Source organism: Cephus cinctus, unplaced genomic scaffold, assembly GCF_000341935.2.
Source record: "Cephus cinctus unplaced genomic scaffold, Ccin1 Ccin1_scaffold0088, whole genome shotgun sequence".
NCBI lineage: Eukaryota > Metazoa > Arthropoda > Insecta > Hymenoptera > Cephidae > Cephus > Cephus cinctus.
The window spans coordinates 12,950-36,325 of NW_014332827.1; the positions used below are offsets into that span (position 1 = coordinate 12,950).

The following is a 23,376-nucleotide window of genomic DNA, read 5'->3' on the forward strand; positions in this document are numbered from 1 at the left end:
GGGGGCCCCTAGGGCTCTTCCTCTAGCGACGAATTCCGGCTCGTTCACTTACGTTTGGAGCATCTCAGCCAGTGGTCGCGTGAAGTAATCCGTACCAGTGAACTAACGTAAGAGCAGCCGATATCCGATTTATCTTGTACATTATATTGAAGGACGGAAGTATTGAACGACGAATATTACATCGAGGACTCGCCTTCTTTTCTGGATTTCATATCTTATATAGTGGGTGAGCTCTTTTCGTTACCTATATTGCGGAGATTTTGTGAATTTAATTGAAGTAATCCGGTCTAGGCGCTTTGTCTCGACGGCGAATTTTCTCGCTTACTGGGACTGAATGTCTTTCCAGTCCCTCTAAGTAAAAGGACGATAGTGCCGGATACCGTTATCTTATTCAGCTTTTCTTTTATTATCGTAGAGCATCTTTTATATCGAATGTATGTTAATTAATTGCGTTTTGCTGTAATTTAGTGCTTTGGAATTGTCGAATATATTCTAAGTTACCGATTATCTTCTCGACCACGTGGAAACCCCTAGGGCCCCGGCGTCTCCGCCTTAGCCGTTTCCCCGTGAGTCTGTCTGAGTGTTTGAATTGAATATCTTTTTGGCTTTTCTATCTTTTCCGGCGGTATATGTCGCTTTATTATATTGATGTTTGACTTTAAGTAATTCTTTTCTCCGCCTTATATTGTTCACGTATGTTTCGCTTTCGTTATTAGGAATGGCATCCTCCTCTTTATTTAATTAATATTTCAATTTTTGGAAATTCGTAATTACCGTCTTAGTGTAACATTTTCGATACCTTACGCTGTTGGTCGAGCGTAAAGTCACCTTTTTTTGTTGTGCGTACTCGCCTGATGCGAGAATAAAGGACGCACTGACTATCAGTGGCGTACCTAGTCTTAATTTATTTTTGCCTATTAAACTATTCTTGTGATAATTTTCGAGAGCTTGCCATTTCTTTTGACTATTGTATTGTATTGTATTACGTGTACCATCTATGTTAATTTATTTGCGTGTATTTCATATCTGTGTGTTAATCGCCATACTTATATCGCCCATTGTCTGACTCTTTCCAATTGTCGGGAAATTTTGCGAGTGAACTTGTTTCGTGTTTGCGTACCGATATGAATTTAAGCCGTTGTTCTCGCGTGTATTTCATAGTTTCCTAATTATCGAAATATCGTTTAGTGTACCTTTGGCGTTGGCGTGGAACCGTCCCGCTGTCGTGTCGTATCGCCACAGGGCCGTAGTCCCTCGCTAATTCCGCGTTTCGTTTTAAGAATTTTAGTTTATATAGAATCCATCAAGAGCCTTTCGCTTTGTACTATTATTTTAAGGATTTTGTTATCTGATTTCGCTTTCGCACCTTAGTGTATCTGACTAAAAATTTACTTTAGCTTTTCCGCTTTCAACCCGCTGTAGTTGTCTGTATGGCTGGCATGCCGCTTTCTTGCTTTTTCTAATATAGCTTCGGTGCGTATAACCTACTTATTTTTCTCTGATATCTTTCTTTTACCTCTTCTCTTTATCAAATGTTTATTCCTTCTCCAGTCTAGCCTCTTGAACACCAGGACGCTCTCCTAGGTGAGCTAGCCTCTGAACCGGGTATACTTTTTGAGTTCCCGTTGACCGCTTGATTCTCTCTCTCTCTCTCTCTCTCTCTCTCTCTCTCTCTCTCTGTCTCTCTCTCTCTCTCTCTCTCTCTCGCTCTTCTCTTATCTCATTTCTTTCTCTTATCTTGGCGGTGTCGCCGTTTATCGATTTTTCTCTTTTCTTCTTGGCGGAGTCGCCGGTCTTATCGTTCTACTTCTCTTCCCTTGGCGGTGTCGCCTTCCCTGTTTATTTTCCCTTTCGTTATTCCGAGCTTTCCCGCGTCTTCCTAAGGATTTCTAAGATCTAGAGTGCCCTGCACTCGCGGTGTTCTCCCGGAGACCACCTGGCGCCCAACACCATTGAGTTTATCGCGTATCGGGACTTTTGAATATCGAAATTTATTGAGAGAGAATCATACGGCGTTTTGTGTACGGTTCCCTACTTTTCGGATACCTGTTATCGTCTATCTCATTTAGTATTGAGATTTTGGTTTTTGGGGAATAACGTCCGCAGTAGTTACCCACGTTCGAGGGTTTATTTAAAGTTTTATTTGCTCACTCTATTATTTACAAAGCTTCATATAGATATTAAGGGAATTAACATCGGCAAAATTTACTACCTCATTACTACGGTTTATGTAATATCCTGTAAAAAAAAAGGTGGATACAAGTCTCCCTATTTCAGTGTTCACCCGGTTAAAAATCGTGGATCTCGAGGAACACACGAATTCATTCGACCAATCAAAAACGTAAAACTAGTTCGAAGGTCTCGTTCAGGTGGCGCGTCGACGCGCTAAAACACAGCTCAAGATTATCACGCGTAGTATTACTATATATATACACGACCAATCAAAAACGTGGACTGCTTCGAAGGTCCTCCGCTAAGGTGGCGCGCCGAAACCAGAGAAAAATTGAGACCACCAAAAACAGGCTCACTGGCAATCTCCCTACTCATCTCTGTCTGTACTAGAAGCCAATCAGAATTATTGGCTTAGTTTCCACCGTTCAGAGTTTAAACAGAGTCAAGCAGCCCTATTGGTCAATTCCATTCAACCCCTATACGTGATTGGTTAACTTTGTTTAAACTCAGCACGGTGGAAACTAACGCTATGTTTAGACGACGGTCTTAAACCGATTAGTTAATACTGACCAAATACCACCAAACGACCACCAATCGATTGGTAAAAAGAAAAATGTCAAAAGTCGAAGTGGGAGCGGGGCTATGTTAATGTTAAAAATTTGCTATGAATTTTAAAAGTAAACCAAAAACCACCAAATGTTCTGAATGGAGTACCAAATACCACCAAATGACCACCAATCGATTGGTAAAAAGAAAAATGTCGAAAGTCAAAGTGGGGGGGCTAACTTTGCGGAGCTCCCATTGGCAATCTCCCTACTTATCTCTGTATGTACCTAACATGTTAGAATTGCCGCTTGAAAATGTCGACCTGCGTTGACGCAAAACTTGTAATTGAAAACCACCCTATAGTATCTTCTTACTATCACGGTTTCTGAGAAATCTATGGTAAAGAAAGAAAATGTCATGGAGTTCAAATTGAAGAAAGAAAAAGATTTTAAATCAGACATGCCTAATTCCAAGGTATGTACCTTAACGAAAATAAGTGCATTCGGAAGTTTGATAGCATGTTCGTTTTATATAATAATTATCAATGTCTTTTTCATAAACACAGTAGCTGTCAATTGGAATTATGTATAGTACAGTATTTTTTTACAAAAGTTACAAAACAGTTCATATATCTTATATTTTTGGCCTTTTCTCATCTTTTTTGAAGATCTTCTCTCACTTAATACGATATACATAATACAATTCTTGACTTGGCCCTCTATGAGGGCATAAAGGCATGAGGAACAAAAAGAAGATAATACAAACAAGTGACGACCACTTATATTACCACCACTACCATCAGCACCGTTTCCTCTACACTCCTGTAGTGTTGAAGTACTCCTGCACCACGCGTATTGATTTTGCATCGCTCCACCCTCGGACCACCAAGTTCTGACAATTCATTGTTACAGACGAAATTCATTTGATATGTGGTTTATTAGCAAAAAGGGATATTCGAATACGTTTTATTAAAAACTTGGTTATGCATCCGTGGCCCTTTTTGGAAATTATATACGTGCAATATTAGAATATTTTTAAACTTCGTATTTATATTGGTGTTTTGTGTTATTATTTAAACAAGACCTTTCTATGTAAATACTCTTTATTACACTTTGTCGAGATTATAATTGATACTGACGTTACGATTTAATGTTGGAAAGCAAAACAATATAATGAATTAATATAAATGGTTTTTGTATTGTGCTGTATAATGTAGCTTTGTAAATTATATAACATTCTGTTGTTAAAAGCTAATTGTTTACAGATAGTAAAGGACTGCAAAATCTTTGAAGTTCCTAGATGTGAAGAATACAGTGCAATACCTACATGTTCACAAGCACAACGACTTTCATCTGTATATCATGGGACTTGGCCTGTGGAACGAAGTCTTCATATTAATCAGCAAATACTTTCAAGTCATCAAAATACATCTAATAGACTGCTTAATGTAAGTAAATTCAATATTTAAGACTATAGTGTCTATGGAACAAAAAAAGGACTAAACTGCAGAATATGACTTCTTCTTGAAGTTAGCTGTGGATTGTTTAAATTTTGTTACATGTAATTTTTCAAGGAGTTGTATTCTGCAGTTTTACCCAAAAAACATTGTAGATTGTTTTGTACAAGACTTTATTTTATGACTTATGTAAGTCTATTAACGTAAATCTCCAGATTGTTTCATTTATTCTTGTTTAAGTTAGAAATTATAAAAATAAAGTATTATATTTTATGATCTAGGATTTGTGTAAACAAAAGAAAATTTATAATATCATAGCATACACCTAAAATGTCATGATAAATTAGAAATGTTGAATATAAGAAATCTTAAGATTCTTTCCTTATATAGTACAAGAAATTGAAAGAAATATTGCAATTAGTACTTGAGGATGATTAATAATAATATGAATATATAATGTATTTTAAATACTCAAACAATTCTCATTTTATAAGGATTAATTAAGAATCTATTTAATATTTGTTATTTAATTTTGTTATTCAAACTGCAGAATACAACTCCTTCTTGAAGTTAGCTATTAATGTTAAGTTTTTTTACATGAAGCTTTTTAAGAAAGAGTCGTATTGTGCAGTCTTATCGAGAAAGGATTGTTGATTTGTTAATTTTTTAAAATATGATGTAATAACATGATGTCATTACATGATGTCATTTTGTTAATATAAAAGTGTCATTAATAACCTTAAGATTTTTCTGCAGGACATAACCAGTGTTATGAGTTTTTCTTCAAGTTTTGGTATGGGGACTGGTAGTTCCCTGGAAACGCAAGGTCAGCGAAGGCTTGGTGTAAAAGTTGATGTTGTCTATAGCTTGCTTGGAATGTTAGGTAGCACAGAAGGCCGTGAAGATATGAGTGCAACTTTGCTTTCAATGACTAGTTCAGTGGATAGCTGCTTGGCAATGAGACAATCTGGATGTTTGCCTTTACTTGTTCAGTTAATTCATGCACCTGATCAAGATCCTGACACACGTAGCCGAGCTTCTCAAGCCCTTCATAATGTTATACATGCAAGAAGTGATGAAAGAGCTGCTCGTCGAGAAGTTCGAGTGCTTAGACTACTAGAACAACTAAGAGACTATTGTCAGATGTTGAGAAAGTCACTAAAAACGGGGCAGATATTCAATGATGAGGAAAAACATCCCGGACCATCTGCTGTACCAACAGCGTTAATTGCAGCCTTAATGAAGCTCTCTTTTGATGAGGCGCATCGACATGCTATGTGCCAGCTTGGTGGTTTGCATGCAATGGCTGAATTAATTGAAATGGATCATGCAGCGCACGGTAATGAATGCGACGATCCAAATTGCGTAACACTCAGAAGATACGCAGGGATGGCTTTAACCAATCTTACTTTTGGCGATGGCAACAACAAAGCTCTACTCTGCTCGTTTAGAGCATTTATGAAATCTTTAGTCACGCAACTTAGAAGTAACAGCGATGATCTTCGACAAGTAACGGCTAGTGTATTGCGAAATTTGTCTTGGCGAGCTGACAGTTGCAGCAAGAAAACATTAAGAGAAGTCGGATCTGTAACAGGATTGACAAAGGCTGCAATGGAGGGACGTAAAGAATCTACTCTTAAATCTATTTTGTCTGCACTCTGGAATCTTTCAGCTCACTGCAGTACTAATAAAGCAGACATATGTGCTGTTGAAGGAGCACTAGCTTTTCTTGTAGACATGTTAAGTTATAAGGCCCCATCTAAAACATTAACTATAGTCGAAAATGCAGGAGGCATATTAAGAAATGTGTCCAGTCATGTAGCAATACGAGAAGATTACCGGGAAATTCTAAGAGAGAGAGGCTGTCTTCATGTACTTTTGCGTCAACTAAGATCTCCGAGCTTAACCGTTGTCAGTAATGCTTGTGGAGCGCTTTGGAACCTCTCCGCACGATGTTCTCAGGATCAGAGATTACTGTGGGATTTGGGAGCTGTTCCAATGTTACGTAGTCTTGTACACTCCAAACATAAAATGATCTCCATGGGTTCAAGTGCCGCATTAAAAAATTTGATTGGCGCTAGACCGAGTGGTAGCAATCTTGTTCACTTGGATTCCACTGCAAGAGGACTTGGATTTTCCACTCTACCAAGTTTAGTTGCTCGCAGGCAACGAGCCTTGGAACAAGAGCTCGATCAAAATTTAGCTGAAACATGTGATAACATAGAGCCTAGTACATCCCCTATAAATAAAGGTGATAAATTCTCTTTTAAAGTGGATCGAGATTTTGTCGATATAACTGGCTCTTGGCAACCATCTTATGGACAGACTAGTTCCACAAGTATAATATACAATGGCGTTGATCGCAGTGAAAGTAGAGAATCTATACATTCGGCGCCAAGTGCACATTCAGACACTGTATTTCAAAGAGTTAATGGACAATCTTCTGTTGATGGAATTTCATCGGTGAATGCACAGATAAAACAACAATGTACTTCATTACCCTCTCCGATAGGATTTGATGTTGGACAATCAACAGCCAGCTTTGCCGAATTGATCTCTACGGAGAACAAATATTCTCTCCGTTATAAATGTAAAATTCCAGATCATGTAAGATCATCAAATATTGGATCGCAAGATATTGGAGATCAAAAATTTATAACGTCTACAATGTCGTGGTCGACCTCTGCACCAGATCAAGCATCGGAGTGTTCTCATACTCTTTTACAATCTTCCATTGGAGACACATTTGTGAATCAGGAAAGTAAAAAAGGAGGAGGAGGTACAAAAGTATATGAATTGAGACCCGATGTTTCCAGCAATAGTAAAATGAAGGATTATTTGAAATCGTGTTATGACATTTCCGATAATGAGCCCGTTGCTAGTACTTTGGCATCTACTACAACTTCCATAAATAAGAATCTCAGAGGTGCAAAATTGGCAGTTTCTGATATAAAGTCCAATGACAAATTATTGCAAGGAGAATATGTTGCATTAGTGGACAATAGAGAGAAGATAGGTTTTACTGAACAGCATGCTGCTGAATACTTATTTGACGCTAACTCTGAAGCCAGTGTCATTCCACCAATCGAATATGACTTGTTGAATATAAAACAAAGTGTAATGGAAAAAGCAAAACAATCTCAATTACAATTACAGGATGAAGTACTATTTGCTCATGAGATCAACTCTAAAATACATTGTAAGGAGGGAAAGACATGTGATGCTTTGTCAAATTATATGGAAGTTATATGCGATGCAGATTTACAATCTAAGCAGGAAGCTGAAATTAAATTCCATGCGACGGAAAAGCAGTTTGCTGACATACAGGAAGGCGCACATACGATAGAGAAATCTGGCAGCAGTTTAATGAATAGTAAAATTGTTCATACTCCAATATATTTCAACGACATAGAAAATGCTTGGCAGGAATTACCGAACTCTGGTGATATTCATTATACAAAATCTTTGGGTAGAAATGCTTTTAAAATTCAAAATCAAAATGGTTAGATAATTTGTTTACTTATATAAATATAAGCGTCTCATAAGTGTTAATATAAACATATATATATACTTGTGAGTTTACAAATTGCAGAAGAAATGATGGAAAATGGACGAGCAATCCATAAGAACGAACTTTCAACTGAATACTCTATTAAAAATTACGTTGGAAAAGCCATTGCGACAGATGGACATTTTTCGGGCAATCACTTCTCTGCTTCAAAAAAATTTCAGTGCGTATAATAAAAAATATTGCTTTTATAGTAAGTAAATAACTTAAGAATGAATTTATTCTAAATATAACTAATAATGTGCAGGGAACCCGATAGCAGCAACACGCAAACTATTGAGCTATTAAGCCCCCTAACTCAAAAGACTTTGATTGAACGACAGATGAATGAATCTCAAAATAATGTTAATGTTATTTCAGGTAAGCCTAGTAATAACTTATTTATGTTGATACCAATGTCAATATAGAATGTAAGGCCAAAAAATGGATGAATTTTATGGCCACGTATGGTACTAAGGTGTTAAAAAATGATACAGCTACTCTATATGAGAAGGGACTCAGGAACTAAATTATCGGTTATATTTCCAGTTTTAAATCTAATTGTAAGTCAATCGTATTTCAAATGCAAGCACTGTTATACCTCTTGAAATGTATTGTGACGTGATTTTTCGAATCACGGTCCCAAGGCGGCTCCGATTACCGATACAGATAACGTTCTCGATTTCTGGTTCTCTTCGGGTCGCCACCCTGCTCAGAAGCTACGCTCTCGGGTTGATTCGTACAGTTCTCGCGTTGTTCTCGCGATATCCAGGAATTCTATGAATTCCTGTGAGTGTTACGGAGGTGTGGTGCTGTGCCTTAGTGCAGTGCTCACCAGTGTCCTTTGGATACAATTCTCGGCCTCCACGGATTAGCTGCACCAGCTCCGGTGAGGATTCCCAATTTATTAATCGGTGAAGGGATCTCGATAGACAATTAAGATTCGTTCTGATACGTTCTCGGTTCGTCGCTCTCTGTCTCTCGCACTATTTGCCGGAGTCTTACTCCGACCCTCTCTACCTCAAACCTAGCAGCCTGAGTGGCCGTGCATTTCCGTAACCGTCCGCTCCCGTTCGTGTATCCAGTTGCGTTTGCTGATTTTACGCGACCCCAAAGATCAGCACCTACGGTTGCGTTTCTCGATTTTACGCGTCCCCAAAAATCGACAGGATCCGTTAAGCTATCGCCTCTTCTGATAGGTTCCGTCAGAGCTCTCATTCTTGGTGGAGTTGGGCCTGTTCCACCCCAACTCCCAGTTTATACCGGCTCGTCAGTTCCCGGTGAAAAAAGAATTGGCTGGCGCCCGCCTGGCTTGCGGATGCACGAACGACGGGTGGACGGCCGAAGGTAACGTAGGTTGGTTCTCGAAGATAGTCGTTCCCGTATGTCTTGCTATCGGTGTCGGGTCAAGTTAAAGAAATACGTTACAGTATAAACAAAATATTTGATATAATTATTCGACTTCTCATGATAAAACTGGTCCCTGTGACATTAAATATACCGATATAGTGCTCCTTCACTGATATTTAGGAATTCGAGGTACGCGTTCCTGAGAATTCAATATTAGTGAGGTCCCACTATGGTCATGGAAGGCAGAATTTAGAAGGAAACAAAATGATGTGTCTCTTGCATGGCAGCAGACCTGCCCAACGTAACCAAAAACGAGGGCACATGGACTAACGACTAAGCTATTGTGGGAGACCCTATTCCCCTCTGAGGGCGGAGAGGTTACATATTAACGAGAGAAATATTAGTAACGGAGCATTGTGACGAGTAGAAGTTTCTCATTCTTACAAGCAACGTTCAATGCTTTCTTTCACGTTTCTCAGATACTTCTCAATTAACAATAATCTCTGTTGAATAAACATGTAGTCGTGCAAAATTGCGTTCAATAATAACAATTATTATAATGTTATTATTATCTTAACATCAGTAATGATATATTGTATAAATCATGTATCAAATAATAATAGTATGAGGATTCTTGTTGTTTTATAACTTGATTTTATAAAAAGTATTACGTATGTCTATGCGTAAATTATATTTAAATGTTAAGTTTAGTACAAAAATTTATTCTAGAAACTGGAATGACAGATCTGATTTGCCAGACAAGCCAAATGTGTTTGGCATCTCCGACGATGAAAGACAAACCAAAAATTGTCACCAAACATAAAGAGCCGGAATTAAAATTATCTGATAATCACACCGAACGTAATGTATCAAAGGAAGCAAGTATTACCGCTACCGCAAGCTATAATGTTAGTGGTGGAAATACTGATAAGAAAGATTTACTTACTACTTGTTTAAGCACTGATGTGCAAAATAACAGGTTAGTGTTAATTTCAATGTCTCTTTACTGACCGCCTTTTCCTTACATTTTGTTAAAAACAACCCCGTACTATCATTTCGACGAATGATAATATTTAATTGGTTATTAAATTACGAATTGAATAAAATTTGATCTAAATGGAATGATTGAAAGTTGTGAAATATTGGCTAGTTCAATGATAATATATGATGGACAAATTTTGAGCAGTTAGGTATTGACAACTAAAGTTGATCTTCTCAAAGACGGCCCCAATTGACGGCTGAAACATCGTAATTAACCCTAGTTGTCATTATATCTGACTGCAAAAATTGGTTAACACCTGTCTACCATATATTTTAAATGCAATGTACAAACATGATGCAAAGTGGTATTGGCATACTTTTTTTAATGTCTATCTTATTACTCATCTCTTTGTCATGTCTTATATCTTATCAGATTATGCTGATATAACTTAAATTTGTTTGCAGGGGTAAACAGCTGTTTAGAAAGAGCAGTATTAAAAAAATGCAAAGAACAAGTAACCTAGCTCGCTATGAAACAAGATCTTCCCTTGATCGTGTGGAGAATGCTGATTCAATAGCAATAAATCGTGAACCTGTAAACCATACGAAATCAAAAGATGATATGGAAATAAGGGCGACATCTTTTTCAATGAATAGTTATTGCCAAGACTTTAATAACGTAGAATATGAAACCATGAAATTTAACACTGAATTATCGAACATTGCCAAAAATGATGAAGACTCTGCCGACTGTTATAAATCAAAGATTACGCTGGTATTTATTTATTATTGTATATCTCCTTTATACGTCTTTTACTAAATAGGGTATTAACATTTTTTTTAGGTTCAACCTAATATACAATTCAATAATAGTTCTTTGCCATTTGCAAAAACTGCAATGATCTTGACGCACATTGCACAAGAGCCTGAATGCAAAGATGCAACCTTTGGCGGCCCCTCATTGAGCAGTAGCAACGAATACGGAGTAATGAAACTCCTATTTACTTGTAAGGCTAGTGAAGAAAATTTTCTTGGAGATACAGCATTTGAAACTGCTATCGTGAATGCTACATGTGTACAAGAAAATCATAATCAGGTGAATCCTCCTAGTTTTAAACCAAATAATTCTATACGAAGTAATCTCGGTCCTTGTACATCTTCATACTTTATCAAAGAGGACTACGATAATACATTACCTTCCAGTTGTAAAATGATCGACATTAAAACACATAAGAATAATGGATTAGAAATTGATACAATAAACACCTCATCTAAAAAGTGGATCATAGCACCAACTGATCAAGATACTGCAAATCTGTCAAACAGTCGAGTGAACGATTTAGTGGAACGATCTGAACAAACCCTTTTAAAATTATGTATTCGGGCCACCGATGGCATAGTTCTATCAAATACGGAAGATAAAATCGGGGATTCCGATGCGGATTACACTCTAATCGTTCCGGCAATTAAGGAGTCACCATCGGTTACGGGAAAAGTTATGATTGATCAAGATAAAATTTTACTTAAAGAAATGAATAGTTGGGGCATAAATAAAACTTCAAGTGATGAGCAGGAAAGTGTAATTAGCGGATCTAAGTATTACTCAATTCATGGTAGTCGTCCAATAGATAATATTGCAATATCCCATGGTGGCATTTCGAAGGAAACATTGGAAAAGGAATATAAGCGACAGCGAGACCCAGATGCTATGATTGCTTCGCTGGATCGACTTACAGCAGCTTTAGTTCAAGAAACTGAAGCAATGCGAGAACGAGATTCTATTGTAATGAAACAAAGTGTTGTCAGTGACACATGGAATGAGGATTCTCCGAACGATATTTCTTATCCTAGTATTAGCGTTAGCCCTCCATTGGTTGCTTCCTTCAAAAGTGAAACTCAAGATGAACAATTCAATTCAGCTATGTGGAAATATGTCAGAAATAATATTGGTGAACAATCAAATATGTCAGATTCAAAGATAATCCAAACAGAAGCTATAAAACTCGCAAAAGCAGCCACCGATCAGGCGAAAAAGCAAGTAGAACTTAATTCTGTTAGCATGACTTCTGTTGATCTTGACACTATAAAACCTCCTTCTTCGATGGGCAGTTTATTGTCCCTTACTAGTAGTTGTACTGGAATAATTGACAATACAGAAGCTGCTGTTGGGCGAGATTTATGTCAGTCGACGTCTCTGCCGCCTATACGGATGAAGACAAGCATAACTGAGTGTCCAAATGCTCGAAAAAAGTCTCTTCCGACTGGACTCGTTGCTAAAAGGGCATTGAGTCATGGACAACATTACACAGGCAGTTTAGAAAATATTTTGAATGAATACAGCATTAATAGTAATACACAACTAGAGAATGTCAAACCACCATCTATGATGGATGAGCTATTCGATGTTGGTGATATGGAAAATAGTATGGTGAGTGTCGCGAGTATTACATCTGAAGTTGCAGACATGAAAGAACAAGATTTATTAAGTTTATCAAATAGCGATACAGTGTTTGATCTTTTGAAACCAGTCGCTAATGTCTTATCGATGACTTGCATGCGTTATGCCGAATCTATGCAGTTGAGTACAAGTAACAGCCTTAGCGACTGCTTGGAAAATATAAACCCACCGTCATTGTTTAATGAAGTAAGCGAAATGGATGAATCTATAATAGATGGGGTCACCCATACATTGTTTAGCGATACACTCTGCATAGATACAGAATTGCAAACAGATGAGATGTTCCAACCGATTTCTGTAACAAAAGTCGACGGGATTGACAATGATACAGATAATGCCGCAACTTCTACACCCACTGAATACTGTATTAGCAGTTCGCCGGAGTCTATGCAGAAAAAACGCTTCACTAAAAGTCATTTAACTCCAAAACAGAAACGGCAATTGGCGAAGGAGCGTTACAAGACTTATACTATCGCGGCAGAGATGGTTAAAAAAGAAGGAGAACGAAAAAAGCAGGAATTTGTGGATAATAAAGTAACGATGAAGTTTACCGGTAAATGTTCTCCCTTTTCAAAACTTACGCCTAGGCAGCGTAGACAAGAGGACAAAGCCAGATTCCAGACCCAAGTACTTTGCAATTCATTAATTGCTGCAATGCAGAATACATGCATTGATGTAGAGCAACGAGATGAGCAAAAATATGTAAAACAAGGAGATGAGCAGAAATATGTAGAGAGCCTACATTTGCCTGAAACAATCAAAAGTTCTGCATTTTCCTCAAAATCAATTATACCTATATTTAAGAAATCCGAAGATAAAACGAAGAGACAAAGACATGTCACTTCTACAGGAAATAAAGAGCAGCATCATACTAAAACTTTGAGTGAAATTGATTACATTTTAAGTGGACTGTCGAGCGGGTCTACTACTAACATAGCAACAACGAATAATAAAATTTGCGAAGAAGAAATTTTAAACATTTCTTCGGATGAAATGGAAATTATGTTGAAGCGTAATGCCAATATAGTGTTGAGTACTTTGCGTGAATCGGACATTTGTAAGGAAGCTATTGGTCACGAACCTTTACTTGATTGTGAAACTTTGAGCTTGGTGTCAAATGATTCTGAGTCAGAACGTAGTTTAAGAATGCAAGTTGTTGATACAATTCATAAAAAGCTTATAAATTCTTCTATATCTCAGGCTAGTACCCCTGGAAGTTTTGGTTTCGAAATGAATAAGAATCGAATGCACGCAATCAAAAGAGAAATTCAAAGTCCAGCATTAAAGCAAGACGATGACGGCCGAGATTGCTCTCTATCGGAAGAAAATGATGAATTCAACCGTGTAGAAGAACAGCCAAGGATAGTAAAAGGACCCCGTATATTAAAGCCGGATATGAGAAGCAGAGATAATAGTCTAGATTCCAGCACTACTGAAAAATCGGACGCCGAAAGCTGTAAAGCCATTAGAGGAAAACGAAAGACACTATATTCTACTCAAACAATTCGTAAATCTACCCCGCAGCCCTCCCCATTTAAAACAATAAGTTCCACTCCCAGTGGAATACCAATCGGACGCAGTAATACCTCATCAACCGTTAGATCAACCAGAGCTATTATACTGAGACAGAATAATAAACCTCCTAATTGTACATCGAGAGGATTTCACAGATCGAAAACGAATTTAAAAACTTCACTAGTATCTGAAAATATGCAAAAACAAAAAAGAAGCATTGATCTTACAGCAAATAAAAACTCAATATTGCCAACTGGGAGAAATGCTCTCATTCATGCCAAATCCATTAAGCATTTTAATTCACCTCAAACTTCTGGCATAAATTTACATAAAGAAACTCCAAAGCAATCACATATAAAACCACTAGAAAGGCAAGGAACATTTACCAAAGATGAACCCGAAGTAAAAAATGCACCAACTGTACTTCCACCTATGTCGCCAAGTTATAGCAAAATAGCAAAACCCATCAAAAATTCATCTTCTGCAACATGTGTTACAGGCGGAAAGTCAAAAATATCTATTAGGACGGTTGAAGGAATTCATCAGTCTAACATTTCGAAGGTAGCCAACGTGGATAAGAAACAATCCTCAAAAGGTATTCTATCATCTACAATGCCAAAACGACAACCTGCGAGATCTTCTATTGGAGGAATGGCTATTCCACAAAATAATCGTGTTATTCAAACAAGCAACAGAAAAAGTTCTATAAGAAATGTTTCATTACTCGGTCAAAGATCTAATAGCAATTCAAGCATTTTATCAAATTCTTCACATTTATATCAAGGGCGACAATTGATAAGGGATGCATCGAGCAACATCGGTAGTTTATCGAAAAAAGTTGAACAAAATAAGAATAAACAGTGCTCGGAAAAGCCGGACATAAAACAATGGATTCCATCTGCTGAAACCAGTACTGAAGTGGACGTGTCCATTATGCCGAATAAGCCACAAAACTTTAGAATAATTCGTAGTTCGACGTTTGAAGGAATTCCTCAAGATACCATAGGTAGCTCCTTATCGCAAAAACCAAACTCTAATCTCCACTTTAAAAATGCCGACGTGCAAGCAAATAAAATGAAGTATCGTAATTCTTGCGATTTAAGTGGTATGAGAATAGCAGATGCTCCGTGCAAAATACAGGTAAAATATGCAGAGTCCAAACCTAACAAGAAAGACCATGATCTAAACGAAGATGATGTCATAGAGGGCAGGAAACAGCAAAATACACAAAAACGCAATGAACCTGATTCAGGTGTTACAAAACGTTTGTCCCGCCTAGGCTCGTTTATCAGTGTAGAATCTTCAGAATCAGGCCTGCTACAAACGTATGCTGGTGCACATAATAGTATTAGCGTATGTGCGCCAACTTCGGCTGTTGTTCTACCGTTTAATTTTAATCTAAAGCAAGACATCTCATTTAAGCCAGAAAAAATAAATCTTGACAACAGTGACGGCAAAATGGAAAAATCTGAGTACGCAATAGAGATAAATACTGAATCTATGAAAGTCACCGCTGTATAATGTGAAGTTCAGATACGAATGCAGTCTCATTTGTCATGGGTTTTATTTTATCATTCGCATACATTTGTTAACAGATCTTAAATTGATCTTGTATTGTTTTATTTTTTATTCTCTTGTTCTTAACGGCAGAATTTACTGGTTTTTTTTAATAACAGGTGCACTTAGCTTCATTACAATAACTATCAGAAGTGATAATTTACATGTTGTATCCTTATGAAAACTATTTAGACGGAACTCAATTAGATGTCTCATGGTTATGATTAGAAAAAATGGCACAATTTCTATCGATCCTAATTATTCTCATATATAATATCGAACTCAGAGAAATGTTCTTTTTCCTTAGATTCTAAATTTGTTTAATACTGCTTGTCATGATAAATCCTAAGATATCTTGAAAATATATGGCATAAGAAATCATTTAGCATGTAAGAAATACTATATTTTAAATAGGTGCATTATTGAATATCCAATTTTTAATGAAATATTTCAATTATGCATCAAGGCAAAGACTAATAGACGAACCAATGGGAGATCAATTCGTTAAAAATAATATTATCATACTCGAAAAAATTTTTTTCTCAAGTATTTCTTATAGACAACATTTACTATGTATTTAGACAGAAGTTCAGTTGCTTTAATCGTACAGAACGAAAGGGATAAAGGTAGGTTTAAACGCTAAGACAAAAATATTAATTAAGGTTAAATTAAATGTATTAATTACAAAAACCATTTCGATTTACACAAAAATTCAAACATGTAAAAAAAAACATTTAACGTAAAAATTATTCAACAAAATTTTCTTTGGTACTTGGTTTTTTTTCGTGAAAATGAATAATTTCATGTCATTGGTTTGGATATTCCACTGCATATTTCATGAGTTTTGGTAAAGAATTTAAGAATCCAGTCTATTGATTGGAGATACGGAGCATGGAAATCATGAAATGCTTGAATTTAATAAAAATTTTATTGAAGTGCACTAGAAACATTTTGCCATTAGCTTCACAATTCATTGCAGTGGATCTTCAAAAGTAATAATGAACAAATTAATGGCTGATTCGTATGGTTCCGATTTAGCATATTCCGCTTGGATCCGAAACAACTCATTCCTTCATATCTCTATTAGAGTAGACTCTCATGATTAAGTGAACGTTCTCGGAAGCATAGGGAAAGACGATTCCAAGAAAAAAAGAGTGCCCACATTTCAACATTTCTTTATCAGACTTCATAATCTTTATTTGTTTCCAAACATTTACGTTTGTGTAAACATTTTATGCCAAATTCGGATAACAGCATTTTCATGCTCCACGACTAGTTAGACCTTTGTTAGTCAGTCGACAGAGCTTCTAGAAAGTTATGTATAATAAGTTGAATAAAAATTTTAGTCTTAGATAAAAATTTTCAAAAACTTCCGTCACATTATATATAGTACAAATAACACGCATGCCTGTATTCTTTCCATAGAATTGATTTTATTCCTAATAGCCAAATAATCCCCACAACACAGAAATATTTTATCATCATCGCGAAAAATTTCTCTTGAAATAATGCAATATTGGGGAAATATAGTGAAACTTGTTGAAAATATTTCTTGAATGTTGCGGAAACCTAGCAATGTCCGCTCAGAACGTTGCAAGCATAATATTGCTATAATATTGTCGGTCACTATTCTGGAAATCTCAATGGACAATATTAATAAAATATAACCCAGACAGTATCTGCATATTGTATTGATCGTAAAATATTTAGCAAAGATTCATGTGACCTTTTTCTCTTCACATTGGCAACGACTTAATATTAAAATTTTTGCAATACTTCAAAACGTTTCCTGTCATAGTTTTGTCCAAATATTTTAATATGTTTCACGAATCATTTTTTTCTATTAGCAGCGTTTTATTTAAAAAATGTTACCATAACGGTTTAAAATATTTGAAAAAAAATGATATGGACGCACACAGCACACTATATTTCGAAAACATTACAACAATATTCCAATATTTCAATGCGACAGCAATGTTGTTGATGTCTTTATGTCAAATATTGCACAATATTTCAGGGCAATATAATAAATAAAACTTTCTGATATATTGCTGAAATCTGTGACAAGAGTCCCTAACCAGACTCGGAGTATCCGAGCGAACACTAGTTCGCTGCCGCGCCGCTAGGTGGCCAAGGCAACTCGCATGAAAAAACGTAGGACCGGGTAAATAATTAATCCGTCGATTATTCGGTTTTCGTCTTCGCCGTCGATATATACTTTTGTATTCTGCATGTAAAAATTACATGTGAAATTATTGCATTTGTATATAGAATATTTAAAAATACAACCGAGGTAATATTTAAGGAGGTATAGGCAACCTGCCCAAAGAAACCCACGATACATTGCTGGCATTGGAATTTATTCTCAGTTATATTATTTCTCAGCTATCTATCTGAGTTATGTTTTATTAATATTATGCATTGATATTTCCAAAATATTGACCGGCAATATTATAGCAATATTATGATTGCAACGTGCTGAGCGGACATTGCAAGGTTCCTGCAACATTCCAGAAATATTTAAACAATTTTCAATATATTTCCGGTAATATTGCATTATTTCAAGGGAAACTTTTGGCAATGTTGACAAAATATTTCTGTGCTGTGTGGGAGGTCTACACATGCTCATTAAAGGTACAGGCAACCTGCCCAAAGAAACCCACGATACATTGCTGGCATTGGAATTTATTCTCAGTTATATTATTTCTCAGTTATCTATCTGAGTTATATTTTATTAATATTATGCATTGATATTTCCAAAATATTGACCGGCAATATTATAGCAATATTATGATTGCAACGTGCTGAGCGGACATTGCAAGGTTCCTGCAACATTCCAGAAATATTTAAACAATTTTCAATATATTTCCGGTAATATTGCATTATTTCAAGGGAAACTTTTGGCAATGTTGACAAAATATTTCTGTGCTGTGTGGGGAGTCATTTGAAATGTTACAAAAATATTAAAAAGCAATTGTTTTTAATATGAAAAAAATTTTCGAATGAATATTTGCTAAATATTCTAAAATAATAAAAAATAATCATTTTATAGGTACTGTTCTAAAATATTTCTGCAACCTATAAAAACGGTCTATGATTTCAACAATATATCAGAAAGCTATTTTTATTATATTGCCCTGAAATATTGTACAATATTTGACATAAAGGCATCAACAATATTGCTATCGCAATGAAATTTTCGAAATATTGTTGTAATGTTTTCGAAATATTGTATGCTATGTGGGATATTCAGGGAAAAGAACGCGCTATCAAGAGATTGGCCTTCATATGAATCTTTAATTTAGAGTTCATATCAAGACAGTAAAAAAATATAATTTTGTTAAACTTTACCCATTTTTAAGTGATTTCTACATTTCTGAGCTATAATTCTTCGGAAAACAAACTCTACGTTGTTGAAAACTTTTGCATAATTCTCATTTGTAATATTTACAGTTTATGTAATTTTATGCATAAATATTAAGTAATAATTCATATATATAGTCGGGTCGAGCCGAGTTCAACGTCTTTTTTTGATAGTTCGTAAACAATGTAATCGTTAGCAAACCACATGTGGTAGTCCATACAATGACGTAAATAACAAAATATATTTAGTGCAAAACCATGCACATACATACTTAGTAACATACCATTTTATAAAGTAACACGTGTACCTTAATAGAGATTATTGATTTTGACCTGTCAAAAAATCACATCCAACTCGTGGATCAACTATAATATATTGGTGGTAATAATTGACATATGAATGATTTAGTTATGATTTAGTTCGAAAATGTACATAATTTGTTAAATATGCCAAGGTAATGAATCATCAAATTGGTAGTAAACACATAATTATATTAAGTTATTTATTTTTTCTTGTATATAAAAAAATATATATGTATGCGAAAGAAATTGTATTCATTGGATCTGTTTAAATATTGTAGCACACTCAGCATATAATAGTATGCAATGTCATGTATATTGGTTATTCATTATTCGCAAATAGAAAATACAAATATTTTACCCTTTTTTTCGATTCGATAACATTAAACCAGATCAAAAAGGATAAAAATGTAATTACTTTGTAAGACTGATAGAAAAATAGTGAAAGTTGACAAAATACTTCTCATCGTTATTGCAAATGTGTCAATCGAATGGTAGCCAAATTTCTAATATTGAAGCTGTTTAAATTACGTAAAATACGATAAATGTTAATAGCAACACCCAAAATAATTGTTTTAAGTTTCTAGTCTACTGGTTAGATCAATTATTTATAATTTAAACAAGTATTCACATTGCATAATTACATTTACATGTAAGGAATATACATATATATACATATATGTATATACATATATATATATACATATATATATATATATATACATATATGTATAGATAATAAATTATCTCAGGTTTTAAAACCTGAGATTTATTAACTTTTTGCTAACCAAATCTCTTTTTTTATTGTCGGACAATAATCATCTCGATTCGTTTCTCTTTTAACTTCTTATAATTTCTTAATTCTTGAACATATATGTATAGATAATAAATTATCTCAGTCTAGTCTACTGGTTAGATCAATTATTTATAATTTAAACAAGTATTCACATTGCATAATTACATTTACATGTAAGGAATATACATATATATACATATATGTATATACATATATATATATACATATATATATATATATATACATATATGTATAGATAATAAATTATCTCAGGTTTTAAAACCTGAGATTTATTAACTTTTTGCTAACCAAATCTCTTTTTTTATTGTCGGACAATAATCATCTCGATTCGTTTCTCTTTTAACTTCTTATAATTTCTTAATTCTTGAATTTCCTAATATTTTCAACATAATGCGTTATTGTCTGCAATTCCCTTGTCTTACTTTTGCCACATTCACGATCACGTATTGTAGCATAAGGTAATTTTATCACAATTTGTGACTGATGGATTTCATATTACCATTTGGTCCCATTCCAGTTCGGGTAAATTAAATTTAACTCTTCCATCTAGGAGTTGCGTGGACATCGTTTCTTTGTGTTAAAAGTGCAATTTGGTCTATACACCATATAATTACTTTGTACTAACCACTTTTACTATATTTAAGTAATAAACGTAATGTTGTATTAGTTGTTTCTGATTTTCCCAATATTTCGATGGTTTGTATGTTTAATAAAATGTAATAGAATAAAATTTATAGGTAATACCGATGTATTTGATCATTGTATGTACCACAGATAAGGAGTCTGATAAACATAAATAATGCCACAGTGTAATATTTTATTTTGTAACATATCAAATGTGTTTTTCTTATGTTGGACATTCGTATAAATTAATGGATTTATCTTCCGATACAGATACTAACATATTTTTCTTTTCTGGATGATATTTCACCATCCATACCTAGAAAATCAATAAGATGTCAATCATACACACGAAAAATTTGAGTAATATTTTTACGAACCTGGTCTGTATGGTCGTTAAATGTGTGGAGGCATTGTCGTTGAGCTAATTCCCAAATTTTTACGGTATGATCTGAACTACTTGATGCAAATGTTTGCCCATCTGGTGAAAGCGCAACGCCAAGTACCCAGGAAGCGTGACCCGACATCGTTCCGGCTACATTAGCATCTTTCCTGGACAGGTAAATAAATATACTCTTCATTTGATCTTACGGCATGGAATAATCTAAAGAGATTGTTAGGAAGCTTATTTTTAGGAAATTTTCAACTCTTTTGGTACACTGGAATCAAAGTGGAAAATAAAACCAATTATTGAAGCACCGATGATAATTATTCCGATGATAATATATTAATTATAATATATATTAATGACTGAAGCACCTCAACACTACAGAATAACTTTGCACGGAAAACTACACGCGAATAACTATAACCGTCGGGAAATTAGCGCTAAAACAATAATGAGATACAATAACAAATATGTGTCTATATTACTACTGATCTTCATCGTGTTTTTGTTATAAGAATATCGTCGACGAGCGAGCGAGTTTGACACAATAATCTATTGCCGTGATGGGTTTGTATAAGGATAAGTAAGGTTAGGATAGCTTAGAACTCCAATTATTATCTGCAGTTATCGTAAGCAAATATTGTTTAATTTAATCAAATCTTCTGAAAGAAAAGCTGAGATAACTCATCCAAACGTATAAGAACATAAAGACCTTTGCAACCACGCAAATTAAAGCTCGAGAGTTGAGATCTATAGTATAAGATTTATTTATTGGGTTGGCATAAAAGTAATGAGACACTCTAGAAAACTCGACATATGTCCTTTTTTAAATTAATTGTTTTTGACTATATTCTAGTATGTGTAGAACATTCTAAATATTTACGCTCTGTGGGTATATACAATAGAATATGGTCAAAAACAATTAATTTAAAAAAGGACATGTATAGAGTTTTCTAGAGTGTCTCATTACTTTCATGCTAGACCAATATTTAAAAAGTATCGTGACACATTGCTACTTTGAAAATAATTTATGAAGCCTGGCGTCTTTCTTATTATAATCCGATAGCTTGAAACTCTATACATAGGCATAATTGGAATCTTCGAACCCGAATCTGAAGTGGCAATTTCAAAATTCAAATTGGCTGAGTCTATAGTGAGGCCCAAAGTTCGACCATTTTTTAACTATCATAAAATCTAATAACCCATTGAAGGTTATATTTTTCCTCGTATACAACATATTTGAAATTCAGTACGTAGGGGATTTCGGAGTCGCTGAATACGAATCCGAACTCAACATTCAGAAATTCAAAATGGTGAATTCAATATGACGGACCTAAATTCAAAAAGTAGTTGTAATTTGTATCGCGTAACCCTGAGTACCAAGATTCATGTACAGTCTCTCCCAATAATAGTGACAACGGTAGACGCCGTACGGTGAGGGAAGAACGGAGATTGGGTGGCACTTGCTCGCGTATCTTGGCCTGTACGTGCGACGCAGAAAGCGCTACGGTGCGAGCGAGAGGCCAGAGCGTCACTCGGTGCGTCCTTGTTGCACAGCACTAGTGTAAGCGAGACGCCAGCAAGGCTCCTCATGCGCAATAGGGAGCTTGATGGGGGACCGCTCGTGTTCGGTGGCACTTTTTCCCCCTCTCTCTCAGACTAACGCTCTATGACGAGGACAACTAGTACCCCGATAAGAAACGAGAAGGAGCAATGGGACTTTCGGTAGTGGGAATGAGATAGACTTTTCGATTATCCATCCTCGTCAAACAGCGTTAGTAAGACAAAGAGAGATATATGGGACGTGGTGGCTAGGAACAAGTGTCTCAGCGTCTAACGCATTGGAGCGTCCTACCGTGCGTCCTTTTCGCACAGCAAAAGTATAAGTGAGACGGCAATAGGTCGCTGAGTCGCACCTATTCACAATGCGATCTCATCAAAGGGTAGCCCACCCTGTTATAAATTCACGATGAGCCCGCGTTGCTCGACACAAATATTCGGTGCCATTTCGATGTTAACTTACCAATGTCTCTGCTAAGACTGACAATGAGACTATTTTTCAAAATACTGTATGTAACATAAAAGTGTGCATAGAACAATTATAAGGTAACTGCGGATTATAATAAGATAGCCTAATATTTGGAGTGAGAGGGTCTTATGGGCGACTTGCGCTAGACGCAAGTGAGACGCTCTTATACGCAGTGCAGGCTATTTCTGGGACTCCACTAACTGCGAGTGAGAGGGGCTTATGCGAACTCATGTTGAAATTCTGTGAAACACTCTTATCCCCCCCCCCCCCAAAAAA

General features: G+C 35.6%; 2 protein-coding genes across 4 annotated transcripts in view; one reads left to right on the forward strand and one right to left on the reverse strand.

Moving 5' to 3' along the window:
* The first annotated feature begins 66 nt into the window (after positions 1–66).
* LOC107273236 lies at positions 67–17,006 on the forward strand. 3 transcript variants are annotated; one of them, XM_015751216.2, is made up of 9 exons: positions 2,702–2,917; positions 3,018–3,192; positions 3,983–4,165; positions 4,931–7,676; positions 7,767–7,905; positions 7,990–8,102; positions 9,801–10,050; positions 10,518–10,827; positions 10,897–17,006. In XM_015751216.2, exons 2-9 carry the CDS (start codon positions 3,115–3,117, stop codon positions 15,544–15,546), a joined length of 8,469 nt encoding a protein of 2,822 aa, XP_015606702.1. In that variant the 5' UTR covers positions 2,702–2,917; positions 3,018–3,114; the 3' UTR covers positions 15,547–17,006. The 3 variants fall into 3 exon arrangements, with proteins under 3 accessions (XP_015606720.1, XP_015606702.1, XP_024946473.1); XM_025090705.1 differs by lacking the exon at positions 2,702–2,917 and adding an exon at positions 3,284–3,809 and having other exon boundaries at positions 3,132–3,192; XM_015751234.2 differs by lacking the exons at positions 2,702–2,917; positions 3,018–3,192 and adding an exon at positions 67–226.
* A 3,786-nt stretch (positions 17,007–20,792) lies between these two features.
* LOC107273248 (WD repeat-containing protein 61) overlaps positions 20,793–23,376 on the reverse strand; it is a 9,255-nt gene continuing 6,671 nt past the window's right edge. The window contains exons 7-8 of the mRNA XM_015751248.1: positions 21,064–21,235; positions 20,793–21,002 (exon numbers count right to left, since the gene is read on the reverse strand). Of these exons, the coding sequence (XP_015606734.1) occupies positions 20,910–21,002; positions 21,064–21,235 (265 nt within the window). The 3' untranslated portion in view covers positions 20,793–20,909. The remainder of the gene's footprint in view (positions 21,003–21,063; positions 21,236–23,376) is intronic.

Coding starts and splice junctions, on each gene's coding strand:
- LOC107273236 (XM_015751216.2), top strand. CDS start 3,115: ATGGTAAAGAAAGAAAATGTCATGGAGTTCAAATTGAAGAAAGAAAAA. Junction 3,193..3,982: donor CAGACATGCCTAATTCCAAG/GTATGTACCTTA, acceptor AATTGTTTACAG/ATAGTAAAGGACTGCAAAAT. Junction 7,906..7,989: donor TCTGCTTCAAAAAAATTTCA/GTGCGTATAATA, acceptor AATAATGTGCAG/GGAACCCGATAGCAGCAACA.